The sequence below is a fragment of the Mobula birostris genome, chromosome 17 (assembly GCF_030028105.1).
Source record: "Mobula birostris isolate sMobBir1 chromosome 17, sMobBir1.hap1, whole genome shotgun sequence".
Classification (NCBI taxonomy): Eukaryota; Metazoa; Chordata; class Chondrichthyes; order Myliobatiformes; family Myliobatidae; genus Mobula; species Mobula birostris.
Window position 1 is genome coordinate 11,306,101 of NC_092386.1, and position 26,230 is coordinate 11,332,330.

The window sequence follows — 26,230 nt, forward strand, 5'->3', positions numbered from 1 at the left end:
CTGTGTGACTGGAAGGAGGGTCGACTCTACAGTGTATCACTAAATAAATAAACCCATTTTCCTACAGAAAAGCAAAGAAAAACAATAGAATCCATGAAAGCCATACATAACAAAGACTGATGAACATTCAATGTACAAAGGAGAACAAATCATGCAAATAAAAAATAAGTAAATGAATAAAACTGTGAACATGAGCTGCAGAGTCCCAGAAAGTGAGTTTAGTTGTGAGGTGAGTGATGCCGGTCCAGTAGCCCGATGGCTGCAGGGCAACAGCTGCTCCTGAACCTGGCAGTGTGGGGCCCAAGAGTCCTATTCCTCATGCCCAATGGTAGTGTGAGAAGAGAGGGAGATGGGTCAAATGCAGGCAGGCAGGACGGGGCCAGGTGTCCACCATGAACACCAAAGATGATCGTGTTTTATCTCGGACACCTGAGACGATGCTAGGAAGTGATTACTAAAATCAGAGATTAAATTTGTAACATTGTGTTTGAAAATATTTGTAGCTTTCATTTTTACCCTGAGGCCATTAAATATTGAGCGCCCTGTCCCTGGCCTAGTGACTTGCCCAGGGGTGGTAATGGGAGGCATGGAGTTATTGGTTGATAGCCAATACACATGAATGGAAAAGCCTACAAGAAGTAGTGGATATAGCCCAGTCCATCACAGGAAAATTCGTCCCCACCATTGAACGTATCTACATGGAGAGGTGCCTCAAGGAAGTATGCCACAAGACCCCACCATCCATGCCTTGCTCTCTTCTCGCTGCTACCATTGGGAAGGAGGAGGCCTGAGGTCCCACACCACCAGGTTCAGAAACAGTTATTACCCTCCAACCATCAGGCTCCTGACGAAGGGTCTCGGCCTGAAATGTCAACTGCACCTCTTCCTAGAGATGCTGCCTGGCCTGCTGCGTTCACCACCAACTTTTATGTGTGTTGCTTGAATTTCCAGCATCTGCAGAATTCCTGTTGTTTGATCAGGCTCCTGAACTGGTATTGATAACTTCACTCATCTCAGACTGAACTGATTCCACAACCTATGTACAAGGCCTCTACAACTCACATTCTCAGTATTATTTACTACGTATTTATTTATTATCATTACTACTTTTTTTTTTGTATTGCTCATCTTGTTTTATTTTACACATTGGTTGTTTGTCAGTCTTTGTAGTTTCTTTCATTGATTCCATTGTATTTACTGTGAATATCTGCAAGAAAATTGAATTCACTTCCTCCACTTCCACTGGCTGCTCATTCCACACTCTCACCACCCTCTGAGTGAAGAAGTTCCCCCTCACGTTCCCCGTGAACATTTCATCTTTCACCCTAAACCCATGACCTCTAGGTTTAGTTTCACCCAGCCTCAGTGGAAAAAGACTGCTTACATTCACCCTATCTATAATTTTGTACACCTCTGTCAAGTCTCCCCTCATTCTCCTACTCTACAGGAAATGAAGTTCTAACCTGTTCAACTTTTCTCAATAACTCAGATCCTCAGGTCCTGGCAACATACTTGTAAAATTTCTCTGCACTCCTTCCATCTTATTGATATCTTTCCTGTAGGTTGGTGACCAGAATTGCACAGAATACTCCAAATTAGGCCTCACCAACTTCTTACTCAATTTCAACAAAACATCCCAAATCCCATACTCAGTACTTTGATTTATGAAGGCCAATGTGCCAAGAGCTCTCTTTACAACCCTATCTACTTGTGACGTCACCTTCAAGGAATGATGGATCTGGACTCCCAGATCCCCATGTTCTACCGCTCACTTTTGATAATAAATTTTACTTTGAGATAATTTTATAAGAATGATTATGTATATATTGAAATGTATTCCCAAACTCTGAAATTCCCCAGAAAGGAATTAGATCAGCAATAATGATGCAATATCAGCTAACTATAACATCCGCATAATAATTCCCTAATGCTTCTCAAGCACATTATGAACCACTTAACTGTTATAAGTACGCCAGGTTGTTTGTTAAGCTGTGCTTGACAGTTTTAATAGACTATGGCCGTGTGCCAACTGAGCAAATCTCATTTAAGTCAAGTTGCTACAGTGTGTCAACCTTTAGTGATAATCCTGACTCTCATCAAGAATAGCATTTTATTCATCCCCTCGGTATTCACAACGCCATATTGGGACAGCTTCTTTACATGTTATATGTCAATGATTTGGAAGACAGAGTTGATGGCTTTGTGGCCAAGTTTGTGGATGACATGAAAATAGCTGGAGGGGCAGGTCGTGTTGAGGAAGCAGGGAGTCTGCACTGTACTGCTACCATAAAAAAAGAGCAAATTTCATGACATATATGAGTGATGATAATCCTGCTTCTGATGTGAGTCTCTATTGTGGACTGAGTGTGGGATGGGGGCAGGGAGAGGGGAACTATGGTCGGGAAAAGGGGGAATGGGGAGGGAGCAGGAAGCACCAGAGAAGACATTCTGAAATGATCAATAAACCAATTGTTTGGAATCAAATGACCTTGTTTGGTGTCTCAATCAGAAACAAGAAAATCTGCAGATGCTGTAGATCTAAGCAACACATACAAAAAGTTGGAGGAACTCAGCAGGCCAGGCAGCATCTATGAAAAAAAGTACAGTCAACGTTTTGGGCTGAGACCCTTCAGTTTGGTATCTCAGAGTTGGATATGCCAGCCTCTGCCCCGGCACTCCTTCTCTGTCACCGGTACCCCACCCTTCCCGCTGTGTTTCACCCTTGCCATTCCAACATCCTTTGCTCCCACCAGATATATATATGTATGTGTGTGCCTAAGACATTTGCACAGTACTGTAGCTCTTCTTTAACCTGGTGATGTGGGGATTCCGGCTTCTATACCTCCTGCTGATAGTAGCTGTGAGAAGGTGGCATAGGGTTGTAGTGTAAAGATGCGATGACAATGATGATGGCTGGTTCTTCACTTGTGAAGATCAGGAGGGAGGAAGAGTCTTCAGGAGTGACGGCATGATCATTGGTGACTGTAGAGGCCAATTCTGAATCTGCAGACTCTGAATTGGTAGGGACTTGGGAACGGCTGGGATGCAGGCACTGGGGCAGTAGGATCCTTTATGCGTCTCCTCTTCAGCAATCACTCCTCTGGATTCCTCAAAATTCCTGGCTGCTCTGTGGATCAGCATTCTCCAGTGGTCTCTGTCACAAGCCAGCTGCTTCCACTGGTTGACCTCGATATTCGCCTGAGGGAGCTGCTGCTTAAGTTGGTCTTTGTACCTCTTGTGTGGGGCACCATGATTTCCCTTGCCCTGAGAGTGTCATGGTCTGGTCCGTGAGGTCCGTATTCCGGTTCACGGTCCGGTCCATAGTTCCTTATTCCAAGGTTTCTGATTTTCCCCAGTTTCTGTTGTAGGCACGTGGTTCTCGTTTTGGGGCTGAGACATAAATACCTCTGCAAACCAGGGAATCCCTGCTGGATTGTCCTGTTCCCCTCCCTGTCTTTTCCCCCTCGCCTGACTCTCTGCCTGGATACCTCGCCTGATTCTCTGCCTAGATACCCCGCTTCCAAGACCCTAGACCCCAGCCTCAAGCCTCAAGACCAAGACCCCAGCCTCAAGCCTCAAGACCCAAGACCCCAGCCTGCAGCCCCAAGCCTCTAGACCCCAGCCACGTCCTGTCCTGTAGTCATGTCATGTCCTTGCCTGGTTCTGTGGCCCGAGCCCGAGGCAAGACCCAGGTTCTGGGTCCTTGTCCAGTCTCTGGCTTGGAGCCCAAGCCCAGGCTCCTAGTGCATTGTTCCTTGTCGGGGTTCCCTGTGTCTTGTCCATGTCCTAGCCCAAGTCTACATTCTTGTCCCCGCTCCTTGTATGTATCCTGTCACGTCCCAACTCCAGTCAAGTCCTGTTCCTGGTACTTCAGTGTCTGTGTCTTGCATTTGGGTCTGCCATCAATGCCCCCCCATTGTAACAGAGAGAGCTCTCCATAGAGTACTGCTTACGGTAACCTGAAGTTGTCCATGCAAGACTCATGGCCTGAGCAGCAGAGCTGTGTGAGCAGCAAAGTGATTCACAGTCTGTTGGGAGAAAGATTCAGTCCCAAACGGCCTACACACAATAATTGTCTCCCTGTACAAGATCAAAGGGGAGAAATCGAATTGCTCAAACTACAGAGTCATTACCCTGCTGTCCACCGCTGGGAAGATCCTCGCCAGAATTCTCTTGGACAGAATCATCCCCACCATTGCCTGTGGCAACCTCACAGAGAGCCAGTGTGGATTCAGAGCGGACAGAGGCACATCCGACATGATCTTTGCCCTTTGCCAGATGCAGAAGTGTCGTGGGACTGCGCGTGGCGTTCATTGACCTGACCAAGGCCTTTGATACAGTCAGCTGCGATGGTCTCTGGAAGATTCTGTCAAAGCTCGGCTGTGCCCCGAAAATCCTCACCATTCAGCAGCAGCTCCATGAAGGCCAAAGTTATCAAGTTAAACACCATGGCAACCTGTCTGTCCCACTCCCCATCAATACCAGTGGTGTAAATATATAAATGTAAACAAGTGCACATGTTCAAAGTAATGATCAACTTGAAGGAAAGTAAACATTTCTTCATACTTCAAGGTGAAATTTGTGCTTTTATTTATGAGAAATGTTTCGCTAAATGGTATAAGATTTTGATCCTTGTAGCGATTATGGACAACTTTCTTTGAATTGAAATGAAAGGAGGTATCTGTGTTACATATTGTATGAAATTTAGCTCTAAGTGCCAAGAATTAAAACATAAATATTATTTTGACAGCTATTTGTGACAAGAATACCCAAGTAAATTCAATCAATAAAACAAATTAATGAACACAGGATAATTATACTATACTTTGTTGTCTGAATACCCTGCCAGCAAAGTCTTCAGAATTGGAATCAGAATCAGAATCATTGTTAATATCACTGACATAAAGAACATAGAACAGTACAATACAATAACAGACCATTCAGCCCACAATGTTTTTCCTTACCGGCTAAAAAGCAAATCAAAAACACCCAAAACACTAATCCCTCCTATCTACTCCATGTCCATATCCCTCCATTTTCCTTACATCCATGTGTCTATCCAGACATCTCTTAAAAGCCTGTAATGTAGTTGCCTCTACCACTATACCATCCAGCGCTCTCCGAGTAAAAAACCTACCCCTCACGTCCCCCTTACATCCCCCTTGAACCTTCAAAGCATGCTCCCTGGTATTAGACATTTCCACCCTGGGAAACAGACACTCTCTGTCCACTCTATCTATACCTCTCATAATCTTATAAACCTCTACCAGAAGTCATGAAATTTGTTGTTTTGCAGCTGCACTACATTGCAAGACATAGTAATAAAAAAACTATAAATTGCAATAAATATTTATAAAAAAAATTAAATTAATTAAGTAGTGCAAAATGAGAGCTAAAAAAAGGAGAAAAATAGTGAGGTAGTGTTCATGCGCTCATTGTCTGTTCAGAAATCTACGGCAGAAGCTGTTCCTGAAATATTGAATGCTTGTCTTCAGGCTCTTGTACCTCCTCCTTGATGAGAAGAAGGCATGTCCTGGGTGATGGGGTTCTTAATGATGGATGCCGCCTTTATGAGGTTAAAAACTTAACTGAAATGGTGTACTGTCCAGCAGTTATTTTCATATGTGGCGCAGCATATTAATTCAGATTTCTTGCGTAATTGGGAGATAAAAAGCAAATGACAAAATGTGATTCTCGCATTCTTCAAAGTGTTTCTGGAAAGTGTATCAAATAACATTAGGAATTAAATGAATCTGTCCTCTGTCCTCTATCTTTGACTGAAAACAAATTAACTTCTGTCGGAATTTAAGCCTTGCCAGCGTTGACTGTTAATTTAAATCAACACCTCACCACACTCCACCATCACAATATACACATTTGCTCACGTACATCACTTTATGAGCATTCAATCAATCGATCTATAAAGCAGTTACTTGTACATTGTGTTTTATAGGATTGCGTTTGTATTTATATTCATTGAGTGTTTTTTATTGTGTTCTTATAGTGTGCTTAAAGTGTTTTTTTTATCTGCAATAGATGTGGAGTAACAATCATTTCATTCTCCTTTACACTTGTGTACTGAAGACTGACAATAAACAATCTTGACTCTTGAATCTTGAATTACAGCAGAACATTCTGAGTTTTCCAATAAGTCAACTTTGTTTTGCTTTGCTCTTTGGCCTGGGTACCAGCCTTGCTTTATGTCTAAACCAGCAAAGTAGACCTGAAAGCTATATCAAGGTCTGTATCCATGGTGACGTTTTAAAATATTGCACATGACATGGAGAAAACATTATCTGTTGACTGAACCATAACAAGATAAGAATATAAGAATCTGAAGGAGCAGAAGTGGGATATCTTGCACCTCGAGTCTGATTTGCCATTTAATCTGGTCTGGGATTTAACTGTTTCTTCTAATCCTTGTTCCTTATATTCAGAATCAGAATCAGGTTTAATGTCACTGGTATATGTCATGAAATTTCTTGGTATGTGGCAGCAGTACATTGCAATACATAATAACAAAAATTGGTAAATTACAGAAAGAAATTTTAGCATATATATATATGCTAAAAAGTTAAATGAAATAAGTAGCACAAAAAGAGAAAAAATGTTGGGAGGTAATGTTCATGGATTCAATGTCCATTCAGAAATCTGATTGCAGAGGAGAGAGAGCTATTCCTGAATTGTTGAGTGTGTGCCTCCAGGCTCCTGTACCTCCTCCTTGAGGGTAGCAATGAGAAAAGGTCATGTCCTTGGCGATGGGGATCCTTAAAGATGGGTGCCAACATTTTGAAACATGATGCCTTGAAGATGTCCTGGATGCTAGGGAGGCTGTTGTGCATGATGAAGCTGACTGAGTTTCTAATTTTCTATTCCTTGATTTCAAGATTTAATCCAAGAATATCTTTGTCACATCTCTGAATATATTTCTTGATTTATTTACACTCTATGGCCACTTAACAAAGGACCTCCTGTACTTAATAAAGTGGTCACTGTGTGTGTGTTCATCGTCTTCTTTTGCTGTGGTCCATCCAGTTCAAGGTTTGGCATGTTGTGCCCCCAGAAATGCTCTTCTGCACACAATTGGTGTAGAGCGTAGTTATTTATGTTACAGTCACCTTCTTATCAGCTTGAACCAGTCTAGCCATTCTCCTTTGACCTCTCCCATTAGCAAGGCCTTTTCTTCCACAGAAGTGCTGCGCACTAGATACTTTTTGTTTATCGCACCATTCTCTGTAAACTCTAGAGACTGCTCTGTGTGAAAATTGCAGGAGATCAGCAGTTTCTGAGATACTCAAGTTACCCTGTCTGACTGTAGCAATCATTCCATGGTGAAAGTCACTTAGATCATACGCCCTCCTCATCCTGATGTTTGGTCTGAACAATGACTAAATCTCTTGACCATACCTGCATGCTTTTATGCATGGAGATATTTGCATTAACAAACCTGTGTACGGGTGTGCCTATTAAAGTGGCTACTCAGTGTATTCCCATTGATGACCTTTTACTGCTTTATAAAAAGATTGATGATTAGCTTTATTTGACACATATTCATCAAGGCATCCGTTAGCCTTGCGAGACCATGGATCTGCGCCTAGAAAGTCTTCACTCTCCAGGGCGCAGGCCTGGGCAAGGTTGTATGGAAGACCAGCAGTTGCCCATGCTGCAAGTCTCCCCTCTCGACACCACCGATGTTGTCCAAGGGAAGGGCATTAGGACCCATACAGCTTGGCACCAGTGCCATCGCAGAGAACTGTGTGATTAAGTGCCTTGCTCAAGGACACAACATGCTGCCTCAGCCAAGGCTCAAACTCACGACCTTCAGGTCGCTAGTCCAATGCCTTAACCACTTGGCCACGTGCCCACACAAACATATCGTGTAAGGTGTCATTTGCCTCAGATCAAATCAGAGAGGATTGTTCTGGGGTCAGCCTGCTAGTATCAAAGTTCAAAGTACATTTATTATCTAATTACATAGATGTCATCATATACAACCCTGTGATTCATTTTCTTGTGGGCATACTCAATAAATCAAATAACCATGATAGAATCACTGGAATGCTGCACCCAACAGGGTGGACAATCAGAGTACAAACTGTGCAAATACAAAAGGAAACAATAAGAAATAATAACAATAAATAAATAAACAATAAATAGCAATAACATGAGATGAAGAGGCCTTGAAAATGAGTCCAAAGGTTGTGGGGCAAGTGAAGTTGAGTGAAGTTATCCTCTCTGGTTCAAGAGCCTGATGGTTGAGGGGTAATAACTGTTCCTGAACCTGGTGGTGTGAGTCCTGAGGCTCCTGTACCTTCTTCCTGATGGCAGCAGCAAGAAGAGAGCGTGTCCTGAGTGGTGGGGGTCCCTGATGATGGATGCTGCTTTCCTGTGACCGCTCAGTGGTTAGTAAGTGGTGGGCATGCTACTCTGGAATTACGCTGACACTTGCAAGATTCCCCCAGCACATCCTTGGACTGTACTGGTCCTTAATGCAAAACAATGCATTTCACATTATGCATTGATGTTTCAAAGCACATGTGACAAATAAAGCTTATCTTTAAATCTTTAGAGAAGCTTTGTCTTCCTAGTTTTGTACGTAGGAACCATTCTCTCATTCAGTCCGTGGATTTAAATTGGATTTTGTTGGATTTAAGTCCTTCACCACTCCAGTAGCATTCAGTCTCACATTTCCAGGTCAATCACTGGATAGATATCCTGTAATTGAACCATTATCTCCACCTTGAAAAACTACTGTTCTTTTCACTGATGGAATGCTATTTGTCTCTTTTTTTACCTTGTTAATCTTCATTATTGCTGTCTCTCATCTTGTCTTTGATCAGGTACAGTATGTTTTCACAGCTGGACCCCTCAATCAGCCACTCTCTCGAGCTCCGATGTATTATGCATGAACTCTAACTGAAGGGCCACTCTGTATGTCTCAGATCCACCTGTTTCAGATGCCTGTAAACTATCTGCTTTTCCTGAGACTACTGTTCTTGCCACATCCTGAGGTCCGCTCACATCAGGTGATGCAGCCCCTCGAGTTCTCTCCTTAGACCCTCGCCTTCCACCTCGATGACCTCTCAATTTAGTTTCAAAGGTTAAAGATGAGCTTTATTTGACACATTTGACAGATTAAGGTGGCACTGGTGAAGCACAGTGATGATTTACTTGCAGCAGAAGCAACTATTAGTTATATTATTAGTCACACCTTTTATCAAAAGCCATCACTGGAAACAATAGCCTGTAACTTCTGAGCTTTTGAACCGCCTGTGCATCTGGCATTTTCATGGCGTGAACTGAAGGATGGTTGTGACATGGAGTGTATGGGCTGAGTCAATGCAGCAGGCCCAGCCCCGAGAGTGAGGAACAAGCCAATGTATGGCTACTGGAATAGACTTGGAGGTGACTCAAAGCAGCAGTGCCGAGCGGAGGGGGCCTGGGCCTGAAGGCGAGACATAAGCCGACGTCTGACCTATTTAAGTACCAGACTAACTTGGAATGGTGGGATATGGGCCAAACAGTGGTGATGTGTCCCATGTGCAAGAGCGAATCAGAGCGGTGCTGCCAGGATAATCAAGGACACAACCCACCCAGCCAACACATTTTTCGTCCCTCTTCCCTCAGGGAGAAGGCTCAGGAGCTTGAAGACTCGTACGGCCAGATTTGGGAACGGCTTCTTTCCAACTGTGATAAGACTGCTGAACGGATCCTGACACGGATCTGGGCCGTACCCTCCAAATATCCGGACCTGCCTCCGGTTTTTTTGCACTACCTTACTTCCCATTTTTATATTTTCTATTTATGATTTATAATTTAAATTTTTAATATTTACTATCGATTTGTAATCCAGAGAGTGGGAAGCACAGAATCAAATATCGCTATGATGATTGTACGTTCTAGTATCAATTGTTTGGCGACAATAAAGTATGAAGTATCGAAGTGGCAGGGCCTGGGTCTGACACCGAGGAATGATCCAAGGTTTGACTGATTTAAGCTCCAGGCCAGATTACAAACAGCCATGGTGTCGGGGTTGGAGGTGAGAGGTGGGCCAGTGTTCTGCTCGCAAGGTTTATTTGTTTCTGCGCTGAACTGAGGCTGTGCCCTCCAACTAACGGGCTCCTGGATCGACTGTGCCTGGCTTCATGGCTGTGGACTCACTTTCATGAACTTCAGTTCTGAATGTTATTTGCTTATTTGTTTGCTCAATCTGTTTTTTTTTCCTGCACATTGGGCGTTTGACGTTCTTTTTTTAACGGGTTCAGTTGGGTTTCTTCGTTTTGTGGCTGTCGGTAGAGACAGGGTTGTACATATTATATGTACTTTGGTAATAAATGTACTTTAAACTTTCAACTTTCAACATTGAAGTATCAAAACATACAATGAAATGTCGTCTTTGTCAACTCAAATCAGTGAGGATTGTATTGGGCAGCCCACAAGTGTTGCCACACTTCCAGTGCCAACATAGCATGCCTACAGCTCTCTAATCCTCACCCATACGTCTTTGGAACGTGGTAGGAAACTGAGCTCAGGAGAAAACCATCGCAAACACTGGAAGAATGTACAAACTCCTTAAAGACAGAGGCAGGAATTGAACCCTAATCCCTGATCTCTGGTGCTGCCAAGTGTTGCGCTACCCACTACACAACACCACTGTGCCACCCTTCCTCTTTCATCATTCACCTCATACGGTGTTTTAAGCAAAGACTTTGTACTTTATTGCATTTGTCAAGCATCATAAACTTCACAGTGTGTTGTTACATACAGTACGCTTCTAATGTATAAAACTGAGCTGGATGAAAATGGAGATGAGGGGGCAAGTCTGCAGATGATATGAAGATTGGCTGTGTTGTAGATCGTGCAGGAGACTGACAGAATACAGCAGGATTTAGATCAGTTGCAGAGATGGCCGATGGAATTTAACCCAACCAAATGTGAAGTCTTGAACCTTGGTAGGTCAAATGTAGCAAGGTAGTATATACCGTTAACAGCAAGACCCTCAACAATGTTGATGAGCAGAAGGATCTTGGAGTTCAAGTTCAGAGCTCCCTGAGTGAGGCTGCACAGGTTGACAGGGTGGTTAAGAAGGCATATCACGCATGCCTTTATTAGTTGAGGCACTGAGTTTAACAGTCAGGAAGTTATCATGCAGCTTGATAAAACTCTCGTTAGGCTGCATCTGGAGTATTGCAAACAGTTCTGGTCTCCCCATTAAAGGAAGGATGTCGAGGTTTATCAGGATGCTGCCTGGATTAGAGAGCATTGCTATAATGAGAGATTGGACAAACCTGAGTTGTTTTCTCTGGAGTGACGGCGGCTGAGGGGAGATCTGATAGAGGTTTATAAGATTATGAGAAGCATAGATAGAGTGGATAGTGAGTATCTCTTTCCCAGGGTTGAAATGTCTAATACCAGAGTGCATGTATTTAAGGTGAAGCCAGGTGTTCATAGGAGATGTGAGGTGCGTGATTACGTAAGACCAGTGGTCTCCAACCACCAGGCCGCAAAGCATGTGCTACCGGGCCGTGAGGAAACGATATGATTTGACTATATGAGTCAGCTGCACCTTTCCTCATTCTCTGTCACGCACTGTTGAACTTGAACATAGGGTTGCCAACTGTCCCGTATTAGCCGGGACATCCCACATATTGGGCTAAATTGGTTTGTCCCATATGGGACCGCCCTTGCCCCGCTAAGGTAGAGCGTTCCTATGAAACCGTTTGTAAGCCGAAATGGTGTAAAGCGAAGAAGCAATTACCATTAATTTATATGAGAAAAATTTCTGAGCGTTCCCAGATCCAAAAAATAACCTGCCAAATCATACCAAATAACACATAAAACCTAAAATAACACTAACACATAGTAAAAGCGGGAATGATATGATAAATACACAAAGTAGCTGGTGAGCGCAGCAGGCCAGGCAGCATCTGTAGGAAGAGGTGCAGTCAACGTTTCAGGCCGAAACCCTTCGTCAGGACTGACGAAGGGTCTCGGCCTGAAACGTTGACTGCACCTCTTCCTACAGATGCTGCCTGGCCTGCTGCGTTCACCAGCAACTTTGATGTGTGTTGCTTGAATTTCCAGCATCTGCAGAATTCCTGTTGTTTGCTTCACGGTCATGGTAGTCTTTCCCGGGCTAAACACAAGTGTCCTGTATTTGACTGCTACTTTTGTCCCTTATTTGGGGGTGAGAAAGTTGGCAACCCTACTTGAACAACGCCACCCACCACACCCCCCCCCGTCAGCCGGTCCGCAAGAATATTGTCAATATTAAACCGGTCCGCTGCGCAAACAGGGTTGGGGGCACCTGCATAAGGCAGTATAATGTTACTGACACTATTATAATGAAACAAGCAGTCATATAAATAAGTGAAACAGCAGCAATAAAAGGTGAAAAGTGACCATTGCTGGATGAGAGTGTGTCTGTGAGTTGGCGAGTGGGGGGTTTGCAGGACATTCAGATGGATTGTAGGTGTGTACTGGCTGGCAGCAGGGTTAAAGTAAACGAAACAAGGACAGTTCTAAAATAGGAAGAAAACACCACGATCTTGCTCTGTTTGTTTATTCTGCTTGCCCTCCTAAGCTAGCCTGTGCCCATTGCCTACACACAGTTCTCCCTCCTTCCCTCCTTTAAACCTGCCTCAGCAACTAAGCCTCAGGCCCTGCCAATATTTCCTGCCTCTGCTCTTCTCAGGCAGTGATCTAATCGCATTTCAAAAGGAATCACAGACTGCGAGACGACACTGTTGAAAGCACACGTTCTTTGATGGATAGCAGTACTACCAAGATCTTTGCATCATTCCTGCTGACTCCAATGGAATGTTTGTGCTAACCTAATATATAATGATGCCTTATGTTCAGTAAAGTTTTGTCTCACTCAATTACATTTGACTTTTGCCTTGTATTTCAGTCAACAAACATCAAAAATCCTCATTTTACACCGGGAGAGATTTAACAAGCATAAGGACTTTAGAAAAGCTGCTCTTGGATATTTCGGTGGATAGCATCAATGGCAGAGTTTTGAAATATTCTTTAGGTTGAATCCAAGTGACAGACAGTAGAGGTGGAAAGACTAAAATAAGGCAGAATACACCGGGGCACCTAATGAGATGTGCAACGTCCTCAGAGGAAGAGAGTCACTGGCTTCTACTCGTTCTGCTGTTGCCTGACCTAGAAATTATTCCCAAAAGTATTCTATTTTATTTCAAGAATAATTTTGCATGCAGCAGGTTTTCGGAAGAGAAAAACACACAATTTAGAAAGTTGGGGATTGGATTTGTTTTGTGAAGCACAGTTCACAGCTGAGGACAGCTGGAAGGTTTCTGTGATGTAAATACCGAAACTAAACTGCAAATCAGAATCAGAATCAGGATTATTACCACTGACGTATATCGTGAAATCTGTTGCTCTACAGCAACAGTACAGTTCGTCCGTTCATTTTGTGTCGTGTCATATGACGCAGGTGATAATCGTCTTTCCATGACCATCATTGTTCTTGCCAATTTTTTCTAACTAAGTGGATTGCCTTTGTGTTCTTCTGGGCAGTGTCTTTACAAGATGGGTAAGATGAGGTGAGGACCTCCGTCAGTCACGGTTGGCCATGGATATTGTGTCCCAGTTGTCTAAACACACAAGCCTGGGCAGTACAATATGGAGAGCAAGCTGTCGCCCAGATAGCAATCTCCCCCTCTCCACGCATCTGATGAACCCAAAGGTTCGGCAGGGACTGATGCAGTTTGGCATCAGCAGCATCCCAGGAGTTGCCAGTCAGCATTAAACTCAACGTAAGGCTGCCTTAGGGAGTCCAGCTCTGGATTTTTCCCTCAGTGTTTACACCCGAAGCTTTCCCCATGAGTGAGTAATGCTGTGAGGCAGCGGACGTTTGAGATCAGAGTTTTCCTTCTCCTGGGTAAGCTGCTAACAACGGCTGACGAGCCCCATCTGCCAAAGCGACCGGTTTTAAGGTGCCTGTAGCCCGTCTTTGCCCCTTCTGCTGTCAGTAGACTTGAATTGAATTGACTTTATTACTTACATCCTTCATATACGAGTACAAAGCTTTATGTTACGTCTCTGTATAAATGTGCAATGTGCAATTTATAGTAATTTCTAGTAAATAGTATGTACAACAGGACAGTCAGTATAGCATAGAAAAAACAGTTGTATCAGTGTGAATTAATCAGTCTGATAGCCTATTGGAAGAAGCTGGCCTGGAGCCTGTTGGTCCTGGCTTTTACACTGCGGTACTCTTGCATGGATGGTAGCAGCTGGAACATTTTGTGGTTGTGGTGACTCAGGTCCCCAATAATCGCATATGCAGTACCATCTTGACTATTCTGCTGGGCTTAGTAGCTAAGCCACACGTGAGGGCCAGGAGCTGGGCTTGGTTGTCAGAGGCTAATTGAGACGCACATCACTGGGAGCATTTAATAGGTAGTGTGAGCTTATCCCCACTACCAGCTCCGGCTATAACAACCTTAAGGAACCACAAGACGGGTGATCCCAGCCATTATTAATACTCTTCAGAGATTGTCCGCCTGGCGTCAGTGGTCACATAACCAGGATTTGTGATATGCACCAGCTGCTCCCATGGCTTCATGTGACCCTGATCGGGGGCGAAGCAGGTGCCACACCTTGCCCAAAGGTGACTTACAGGCTAACGGAGGGAAGGAGCATCTTACATCTCCTTTAGTGGAGACGTAGCCCCACCACACCACCTCAGCAGCATAGAGCAAGACATAAATTACTGTAAATTACAGAAATATACGGGCTGCTCGAAAGAGGAATAATGAGGTTCCTGGGCTCATGGACTGTTCAGAAATCTGATGGTGGAGGGGAAGAATCTATTGCTAAAACATTAAGTGTGTGTCTGCCTCCTCCCTGGTGGTCGTAATGAGAAGAGGGAAACTCCTGGATGTGAGGGTCGATAGTGATGTGTGCTGTGTTCCTAAGTATTGCCTCTTTGTGGAGAGTTGCTGTCTGTGATTTAGCTAGAGAGCCTACAGCCCTCTGCATCCTCTTGTGATCTGTGCACTGGAGCTTCTATACCAGTCAACGGTGCAACCAGGTTCAGATCCCAGTTCACTTATTTATCCCATGTACATCGGAACGTTTAGAGAAATGCGTAGTTTGCGCAAACAACCAGGATGTCCTGGAGCCACATACTTTGGCACCAGCATTGTATGTCCACGATGTTCAAAGAACAGCACAAGCAACAACAGCAGATCACAGCAACAAAAGAGCAACAGCAAAACAAGCCCTGTGCCTCACTCTCTCACACACACACACAGACACACACAGTTCCCCCCCCGCCGCCCCGCCAATCCCAGGACAGACCAACTGGGCCTCCAACCTCCAGGGACGTATGGATTCACAGATACTGGGCCTTTGAATTCCCCAGCAAGCCCACAGACCCAGTTCTGGCCTTCCAAACAACCTTCAGGCTCTGATCTTCGGTATCGACCCAGGGCTCACTGGTGACGATGAATGAGGACCAGTCAGAATGCTCTCCACTGTACACCTGTAGAAACTTGCTGGAGCTTTTGGAAACTTACCCAATTTCCTCAAACTCAGCTGGCTCATCCTATCCCATTCAACAATTCAGGAACAGCTACTTCCCCTCTGCCATCCAATTTCTGAATGGACATTGAATCTGTGAACACTACCTGTCGACTTTTTTATTTCTGTTTTTGCACTACTTATTTACTTTAACTATTTTATATATATACACATACTGTAATTCATAATTTTTTTTTATTATTGTGTATTGCATTGTACTGCTGCCGCAAAAATAACAAATTTCATGACGTTTGCTTGTGATATTAAACCTGATTCTGAGTGGGGTATAAAAAAGGAATGTATCAAGTCATTTGTGGACTCAGTAGCACATAAGTGTACAGAGGAGAGAAATCAGCCAGATGTATTCCATAATTCGAAAGGGAAGGGATGTACCCTGGCAGAGGATAGAAGGGAATTGCGCTGGGATGTTTCTCTCGTCTCAAGATCAAGATTGGTTTGCAACATGGAAAGAGAAGTACGTGTGTGGGAATGCTCACAACACGCCAGTAAAAACGTGGAAAGCTTGGAAAATATATGCTGGCTTCTTATTCCTGTGAACAAGTATTTCTCTGTGTGTCACACTGCACATAACTTCACTCTGTACCGTTTAACAAAACATCAGTGCATACCAGGAGTGTCAGATTTGACCAAGTTTCAGATCCCCCCCATGGTAGATTTTGTGAATCCACGACACCGTCAGATCACAGCCATGATGAAAGGGTGGCACAGCAGTGCAGAGGCTAGTGCAACACTTCACAGTGTTAGCAAGCGCGATCGGGGTTCAATACCCGCTGCCGCCTGTAAGGTGTTTGTACATTCTCCTCGTGACCACATGACCCTCCTCTGGGTGCTCTGGTTTCCAAAGGCGTACAGTTAGGGTGAGTAAGTTGTGGGCATGCTATGTTGGTGCTGGTCACCTGCTGGCTACATGCATCATATCCTTGCACTGTGTTGGTCGTTGACACAAAAACAACACACTTCACTGCATGTTTCAATACACACGTGATAAATAACAAAAAAGCTAATCTTTTAAGTCCTTGTTTAGCTTTCAATTTTTTTTTCAAGTGGCTGCTACTTCAAATAGTTTTTCAAAATAGATAGAAAGAAGGCAGAAATTAGTCCCATGACCAGTTTTTAGGGATACATAGGACCGATCTTGCCAAAAGAAAATAGGCATGTTTTTAAAAACATTCATACAGAGCCAGAAAGTAGAAAACTTAATGATGCTGAGAGGATCAGCAGGGTCTCTCTCTCACCCAGCACAGATACTGATCAGGAGTGCTGTGAATGCAGGTCCCTTAGCAGTGTTAATCATACCTCCTATCTGTCCAGCAATCTCTTTGACCCCCTACCATCAGGCAGGAGGTACTGTAGCATTAGACAAGAACTGTCAGGATGGGAATAGCTTCTTCCCCCAGACTATAAGACCACTGAAACTCCTGCCACCTCCCGGGTCTCATCGCATACGAAACATCTGTAGTGTTGTACTGTTTACTTTTTAACTTGTGTTGCAAAATGCACCTTCCTATTTGTTAATTTAAGTGTGATAATATTATGTATGTGTTGTGTGTGCAAGTTATACGTACTGTGTTGTACACCTTGGTCCGGAAGTACGTTGTTTCGTTTGGTGGTATACATGTACACAATTAATTGGTAATAACCTGAACTTGAAGTCTGTCCCTTGTCCCACAGCATCATCAGTCGACACTGTCAGGTCTGCAGCACGCCATCCACATGAGCTGGGTGTCACTGACACCAAGATTAACACTCCAGTTAACTGATGCCGATGTGAAAAGCCGCCTCTCATGGTGGGACAGGCGAGTGGCTGTTAAAGCATGGCTTAGCTGATTCAGGCACATCTCAGTCCTCCTAGTTCAGAAGCATGTAACACACCAGTGACAGAGCATACAAATATGTTGATCTGTGTTATATTTTAAAGTGGTGGTTGACAGGTTCTTGCTTAGTAAAGGTGAAGGCAAAGGGTCAAAGGTTACGGGGAGAAGACAGGAGGGATAATAAATCAGTTACGATCAACTGGGAGCAGAATCAATGGGCTGAACAGTTTAATTCTGCTCTTCTTTATGTTTCAGGATTACGAATTACTTCTTTGTTGCACAACAATTTAAGTCATAAATAGATGGCGGTATGGTTCAGCTTCCATCATCACATCCTTGAATAATTCTATTCATGAATGTTCATCTCCAAGTGGTGTTGTCCATTCTATCAGTGGTAAACCACATCATGAGGGTTCTCTGAAAGAATTCCACTTCAGCCATCTTCTCAGTAGGGATCCTTGTTAATGTTTATACTGTATGTAGGGGTGGTCTTTAGACAATTTTGAGGGAAAAATTAACAACCTGTTTATGTCTTCTAGTTTAATGACAAACTATAGTTGTTTTCAATGAAATTTGCACCATATTATATCTCTTCAAAGTAATCCGATTAACTGGCCTTGTGGCTCCCTGTCTACAGTGACTTCTTCAAAATGTAATTTATTTTACAAGAATTTGGCAGCCTCATCTTTTTCTTTGAATTCTTGATGTTGGTTGTCCGTTGTATCCAGCAACGATAGGAGATCTGTGTGGGAGAGTTTTTATTCAGTAGAAAAGCCACTGCACTGGGGCAGTTCCATTCTCTCAACCTTGGAAGTCTGAGTACAAGTAGTTATCACAACTGGGGTCTTCCTTGGTATCAGTGGATGACTATGACTTCCTCTGTGCCTTATTCTCCCCTTTGCTCCCCACGAAGCATTGCAGAACTGCCTTCCTGGCCGTTAGATCTCACTGTTGATCCTTTCCACCCTGTCTGCCAGAGCTGACTTTACACGCTAGGACAGGCAAGTCCCTACTTCACAGGGTATGAGGCCTGCCGGCTGCCCTCAGCTAGCTTAGCCTCTGCTTGTTGAAGCAGTGTACTGAGATGTGGCCGCTGTTGCATACAAACAGCTACATGGAGCCAGAGGGGAGAGCTGAGTGTCCAGTGGGGACCAAAGGTGAGTGAGCTGCCCAGAGTGAACACAACCATCCCTTCAGCAGAGATGCTAGCCTTCCTGGTCATTCCAAATTCTTGATATATTTCAATAAAAGTAATGAGTAGACTGATTTTGGCCTAAGGCAGAAATAACTAATAGGAATAATTTACTCAGATTATCAAAGAATAGGACAGGTTGGGTGAGTTAGGGCTTTTGTCTTTTGAGTGAAGGAGGGTGAGAAGTGACTTGATAGAGATGTACAAGATGATGAGAGGCATAGATCGAGTGGGTAGCCAGGGAATTCTTCCCAGTGCAGAAATGGCTAATATGAGGGAGCATCATTTTAAGGTGATCACAGAAAAGTAAGGGGGAGGGGCCGTCAGCAATATTCCTTCTAAGGTGTGCACAAGAGTGTACGCACACATTTTTCGCTACAAGTGCACAGACGAATTTAAACTGCAGCCAAAAGGTTGTTACCTTCTACCTCATTGCCGTGTTAAGTAGTTTTCAAGGCCATACACAATCACATTTTCTTTTCCAGTTTCTGATGTGGACAATGTTGACAACGTGGAGTTTGTGATGACTTGTCTGCAGGTTTTAGAACTGGCTTTATTGGGCCGGCTGGTGGCACAATGACATCAGCGCCGGACCCTGGAACGGAGGTTCCTGGGTTCGAACCCAGTCGGGGCCGCTCCCAAGTACGCTTTCCACCCGTGATCGAGATTGCAACTCGACCTGGTAAAATAAAGGGAAAAATACTGCGAAATGTCTGTGTGAGGAGTGGTGCGCCACACAGTCTCTCTCTCGCTCCGCACCTTGTAAAGGCATGAAAAAGACATTGTCCCGCCAACATCGCACACGCACGCACGCACATGCAAAAAATAAGAACTGGTTTTATTCTGTTTTTATTGAGGAAATTATTGATTAAAAATTAAGTGTGCATATGTTGTTGTCACTGGGCAAAAAATTGTACAGCCCAAGGTTTTTGCGCACACTGGTCATTACAAATTAGAGGGCACATTGGGTATCAGAGTTAGGTTTTTTACAAAGAGAGTGGCGGGTTTGTGGAACATCCTGGCAGGGATGATGGTAGAGGCTTTTGGAAACTCTTAGGTTGGCACATGGATGACAGAAAAACACAGAGCTATGAAAGAGAGAAGGGTTAGATTGATCAGTGGGTTAAAAGGTCAGCACAACATCAGGGCCAAAGTGCCTGTACTGTGCTGTAATGTTCTATGTTCTATGTTCTAACATTCAGACAACAAGTCCTGTGTTTCAGTTGTTTGTTGGCCACCACAGTTATTACAAAATGAATACAGACACTACTGTACAAAAGTCATTGATAAAGACACAGGGATATTTTGGATAATACGAAGTGAATAAATGGGATGATGTTGAGGGTCAGCTCTGAATGTCTCCTTGTGTATTAGGAAAGTTCGGATGGGAAACAGCTTCTTCCTCCAGGTGCAAAACTACTGAACTCCCTGCCACCATCCAGGTTTCATCACGCATGAAATGCTCCATTTATTTTTTAAATTGAATTGTGAATACACCTTACTATTTGTTAATTTTCTGGTGGTTATGCGTATGAAACCCCATTTTACTGGGCTTCTCCAGAGACGCGGCTTGTTAGCCCCTCGTTAACAGTCACCGGACCAGCGGTGAGAAAACCACCTTTTTAGACTCCGTATGTCCAGGATCAATATGACTTAGGTCTCACCAAAACCAGGAGGTTGGGATATCTCACCCACCCGTATCCTGACCTGAGCAAATGCTGTGTAAATGCTACCCACTTGCAATTACCCATCAGCAGGAAATAACAAATTGTACACTGAATACAATTATAAAGAAAGTATATTTACAAATTTCAGCTTTATTGAACAGTTATCAGGAAAAGAAAAAGAAAAAAGGGCCCATCACAGTTAACCCAGTCCAATTGTGCACATAAGTTTGAGCTCAACTCAAAGTTGACTGTAACTCACACGCCAGACCCTCAGTCTGCACAAAAGCACACACTACCTTCCAAATGTCGCTCGAAATCCAGTTTGGACAAATGGGCTCTCCCATGGGAGTATTGGTCCTTCCTCCTTGAAGCCATTGAGCTGCACAAAGCACCTTGTGCAACAGGGATGGCATGCTCAGCCATCTTCCCTCCTGTCTTCTCCCAGCTCCGGCCAAAAAGACCTTGACCCACACCAGTGTCCCTCATAAAATCCTCCCTGCCCAGCGTTCTCTAGGATGGTCTCCCAATTCCACCATCCTGATTGGCTGACGTCACATTCCTAAGCATGAACATCACAACCCCTTATCTTTAGCTCAAACCCAAACAGGCTGAAAGCAGAACCGACTGCTCTTACAGAGCAGCTAAAATGAAATACCTACAGCATAGCAGTAAAAATCTGAGCCAGGGTGTTACATGTATGAGTTACATGTACTGTGTTGTGCCTCTTAGTCTGGAGGAGCGGTGTTCCATTTGGTGGTGCAGTTGAATGACAATAAACTGAACTCAAACTTGAAAGGTGCACTGAATTCTAAACTGTGATCAAGCTGTATTGGAGAGATTTTACTTGAGCAATAACTGCTTAGAAAGCTGTCAAGTTAACAGCATCGGATCACCGGAATATTGAACATGCAGTAATAGCTGACAGTGTTTCCGGAGCCTGACTGACCTTGTCTTTCTGAGCAAACTGGTTGAGCTGATTCCTCAACTCCCAGGGATGGCAGAATCGGTTTTTAGAACATCAAGCTGTTCACCCTCTGGTGGCTGGGTTATGTGATCTGCCTGCATCCTTCTGTCAGCCGGTTTTCACCTCCTGTATGAATGACAGTCTGAGCTTGGAGGTTGAGCACACGACTTCCTTGATCCCATATACACTTGTGTAGTTAAATGACACGTGTGTCATTGCCTACAGCTGACAGGGAACCTGTGAAATGTGAATTGCATTATCTTTTACACTATCTTGACATGCTTTTCACTTGTATCCACAAGACAAAGATTACACAGCACGAAGCAAAGAATCTTCTAAATAAGCACTGACATTTGAGGCAGCATTGTACCACAGTGGTTAGCACAGCACTTTACAGTACAGGCATCTCAGGTTCAATTCCCGCCGCTGTCTGTAAGCTGTTTGTACTTTCTCCCCGTGAACACATGGGTTTCCTCCGGGTGCTGCAGTTTCCACCCACAGTCCAAAGGATGTACCGGTTGGTAGGTTAGATGGTCATTGCAAATTGTCCCGTGGTTAGGCTAGGATTAAATCAGGGGTTACTGGGCAGCGTGGCTTGAGGGACCCGAAGGACTTATTGCACATTGTATCTCAATAAATTTTTTTTAAAAGGCAAAGGAAGTTTTAGCGAATCTATATCTGACAAACTGGAATGGCTACTACGTGGGGGCATAATTTTAAGGTGATTGGAGGAAAGTATAGGGCAGGAGTTCCCAACCTAGGGACCACTGATCCCTCACTGGTAGGGGTCCATGACATAAAAAAAGGTCGGGAACCCCCAGTATAGGGAGACATCAGGGGTAAGTTCTTTACACAGAGAGTGGTGAGTGTGTGGAATGCCCTGTTAATGGTGATAGAGGCAAATACATTGGGGGCTTTTAGATAGGTGCATGGGTGACAGAAAAATGAAGGACTATGCAGGAGGGAAGGGTTAGGTTGATCTTAGAATAGGTTAAAAGGTAAGCACAACATTGTAGGCCAAAGAGCTTGTACTCTGTTAAAATGTTCTATGTTTTATGATTTTTTTTTAGAGTTGTACCTCAGATTACAAGATGTCTCTTTCAAATCACTTGATCTCTCTGGTTAATGCATCAGACGCTTTACTTATTTTGGTGACGTTCATTACTAATAATCTGCTCACGAATAATAAAATTTATGATGCCTGGATTCCTGGACATTATTGACTCATAACTTCACACTACATCAATACATGCTTTTAATAAGGACCCCTGTATTGGTTAAGATATATCATAGCTATTTCTGGCCTGACACTGAAATATTTCTGAACTCCACCCTTCATAGTATTCATCAAAATCAGAACCAACATCAGGTTAATAAACACAGAACACAGAACAGTAGAGTACACTACCAGCCATTCAGCCCACAATGCTGTGCTGTCCTTTTAACCCACTCCAAGATCAATCTAACCCTTCCCTTCTGCATAGCCCTCCATTTTTTATCATCCACGTGCCTATCTAAGAGTCTCTTAAATGTCCCTAATGTACGCTCTCTGCCGCCACATCTGACAGTGCGTACCTACTACACACTGTGTAAAGAGCCTCTACCACTGACGTAATTTCCTCCAATCATTTTAAAATTATGCCCCTTTGCATTAGCCATTTCTGCCTTAGGGAAAACGGCACTGGCTGTCGACTCTAGCTTCACACTCAATATTCCTGATGTCAAGATTCAAGATTCAAAGTACATTTATTATCAAAGAATGCATAAATTATACACCTTGAGATTTGTCTGCTTACGGGCAGCCACAAAAGCAAGCAACTTGAAGAACCCAATTTAAATAAAAGGCCAATTTCACTGCGTAGAGAAAGAGAAAGTAAAAATCACAATCTTGCACCCAGTAGAAGCAAGTGACAGCGTTTCGAACCAGACTGTGTCCTTCGATCCGCTCCGTGGAGTAACCGGAGTAGGTCCAAGCCTCAGCCTCAGTAGCACAGCAGCCAGAACAGTTCACTGCTGAGAGATGAATGAACATTGTGGGAGAGCGAGCGAAATCAGCCTGACCCTCCCCTCCGGTCCTGACACTCGGACTTTCCAGTCTATCTGGACCGGTGTTTAAATTGTCTAAGCACCAATCGGTGCCCTGCTCTAAGACCCAGACCCTGGTGTAGCCATACGCTTGGACCCTCCAGCCTGAAGCCATTTTTGATCTCACCAACTGGGCTCGGCGCTTGGAATGATCCAACCTCGCGCCCGGGTTAGGTGGACGGGCATCAAAACTCTTCTGCATTGATTTCTCTCCAAATCACTCACTCCATCTCCAACAGTGATAACAACTCCATCTGTGACCCCCATCTCGAACACGTCACACTTCGAATTTGAAATGCACCCGCACGGCTCATCCTTCGAATCACCTTTACCTTCACTTGCTTCTTCGTTGTTTGCGGTGATAATTAACCACAATTTTCTTCAGAAAAGGTGCTATTAGTAATGTTTTTAGTCAAATTTCTTGCCTTTCCACTGGCAGTAGGCTGTCACACATCTTCGGTAGCACCATCTTAAACTGGATGGACGTAGCTTTTTTGAGGCACCCCCTCTTGAGAGTGTCCTCACTGTTGGGGGCGGATGTGCCCATGGTGGAGTTGTCTGTGTCTACAACTCACTGAGTATTGGATCCTCCGCACCAGGTGGTGATACAACCAGTCAGAATGCTCTCCAGAGTCCTTGGATGGAAAAAGCTGAGGAGTCGATTTAAAAGGTGGAGGGGAGGGAACTCAACCTGATAGGTGAAACTAGAATGAGGAGGGATAAAGTAAAGAGCTTGGAAGTTGATAGGTACAAGAGACAGCACGCTATGGAAGAAAGAAAAGGGGGGAAGAGCACCAGAGGGAGTCGATGGGCGGGCAAGGAGATAAGGTGAGAGAGGGAAAAGGGGATCCCACCACCTTTTAAATCTACTCCTCAGCTTTTCTTCTCCAGTCCTACTGCGAAGGGTTTCAGCCTGAAACATCTTTTCCATAGCTGCTGCCTGGCCTGCTGATTTCCTCCAGCATTTTGTGTGTGTTGCTTAATATTGATATGTTTGTTTGTACTCTAAAGTAATCTGAAATCTTGGAGTTAAGATTGCTCATCATTTTTGCCTCCCGGAAGAAGCTTGAGGATGAGAAATTAAATAGAGATCCAACAGTCATTGGAGTGGGAATTTTTAGGATTTTGACCAGTGTTAGTGAAGGAATGTCAAGGTAAAGGGGAAATGAGAGGTCCCAAATATCGAGTATAAATCTGTGTCAAAGTTAACCGATTACCTTCCTTCAAAGACTGAGGCATAAAACATTTTATATCATGACACTAATTCAACATCAGAAAACTTGTACAGTCTTAAAGGCACAAGACGTATTGTTTCTAACTGTTTTAATTTTCTTCTCTCTCAGATTAACCTGCAGCGCACAATGAGAGTCACAGGACTGATTAGTCAGGGAGCTAAGAGACTTGGCAGTCCCGAGTACGTTAAATCCTACAAGATTGCTTACAGCAGCGATGGCAAAGCCTGGACTACATACAAAGTAAAAGGCACCTATGAAGACATGGTGAGTTGAAATATTTTATCTTTTATTTTGAGATACTGCGCAGAATAGACCCTCCTGGCCCGTCAAGTCATGCTACCCCAGCAATCCCTAGCCTAATCTCAGGACAATTTACAATGACCAATTATCCTACCAACTGCTACGTCTTTGGACTGTGGGGGGAAACAGGAGCACCAGGGGAAAACCCACTCATTCCATGGGGAAGACATACAGTCTCCTCACAGATGATGTCAGAATTGAACTCCGAACTCCAACGTCCTGAGCTGCAATAGTGTCGTGCTAACTGCTATGTTAGGTAGTGGGTAGTGGCTCCATATGTCACTACTACAGGGCGTGACGACCCTGCCTTACACAAGTCCCGGCTCAGCTGGCTCCGGCTGACAGTACCCGGTATGGGCCCCTATCCAGGGTTACGGATCCCACTGCCTTGTGGGTATCTTCGGGAGAAGAGAAGGCTAAGGAGTAAACCCTACACAAATCCGGAGTGGAGCCCCTAAAGCGGTTGGATGACGTATCACGTCACCTCCCGGCAGCTCCTGCAGCCAAGTTGATGCCAAATGTACTGCTTCACATTCCTTTGGACCACATCCGCGAGGCAGAGAGGGAGATCTTGATGTCTGGGCAGCCCAGGATCTCCATATTCATCGCCCAGGTCTGCGCCCCGGAGAGAAGTTATTGCTGGGCGCATCCATTAACTACTTAGACAAATGGAGCCATTACATTACATTGACTGCTATGTTACCGAAATTCATTTCAGTCTTGTGCTTTGCAAAATATACTCCCCACCTATGTTTGGTGCTTTATTTGTATTTTGTTCTCAAGCATCAAGGATCAGCTTTATTTGCCATTTACATTTACATGTCAGAATGGGAATGGGAAGTCGAACTGAAATGGGTGGTCTTTTGTGGTGGATGGAATAAAGGTGCTTTCCCATCCTCATGAAGGGTCCACGCTCCATTACCCTCCTTCGATGATGCCTGACTTGCCGAGTTCCTTCAGCATATTGTGCATGTCCCTCTCCAGATGAAGGGTCTCGGCCTGAAACATCATCTGTTGAGTCCATGATCAAGGATTTCGGCCTAAAAACATTGACCGTTTATTCACGTACACAGATGCTGCCTGACCTGCTGAGTTACTTCAGCATTTTCTGTGTGTTATTCTGGATTTCCAGCATCTGCAGAATCTCTTGTGTCACTGATTTCTAATCTGCATTAACGTCATCATTCCCTCACGACCAATCTCACATTATCATCCTCGAACCCTACCACCAACCTTTCTCGCTATAATCAAGAGGTTGGCCTTAAACTCTCTACCTGAGCACAGGGCCCCTTCTCCCCCAGTCCACTTCCCATAACCATCTCCAAACATAGAATTATTTCACAAAAACTAGCACTACCATTGTGGACTTGGCAAAGAATGAGTTTGAATCTATTTCT

At 44.1% G+C, this 26,230-nt stretch overlaps 1 protein-coding gene across 2 annotated transcripts in view; it reads left to right on the forward strand.

Moving 5' to 3' along the window:
• Positions 1-26,230, forward strand: part of LOC140211501 (EGF-like repeat and discoidin I-like domain-containing protein 3) — a 298,350-nt gene that overhangs the window by 172,573 nt on the left and 99,547 nt on the right. For both annotated transcript variants that reach the window (XM_072281267.1, XM_072281268.1), the window contains one exon: positions 24,642-24,797. In XM_072281267.1, coding sequence (XP_072137368.1) covers positions 24,642-24,797 — 156 coding nt within the window. The remainder of the gene's footprint in view (positions 1-24,641; positions 24,798-26,230) is intronic.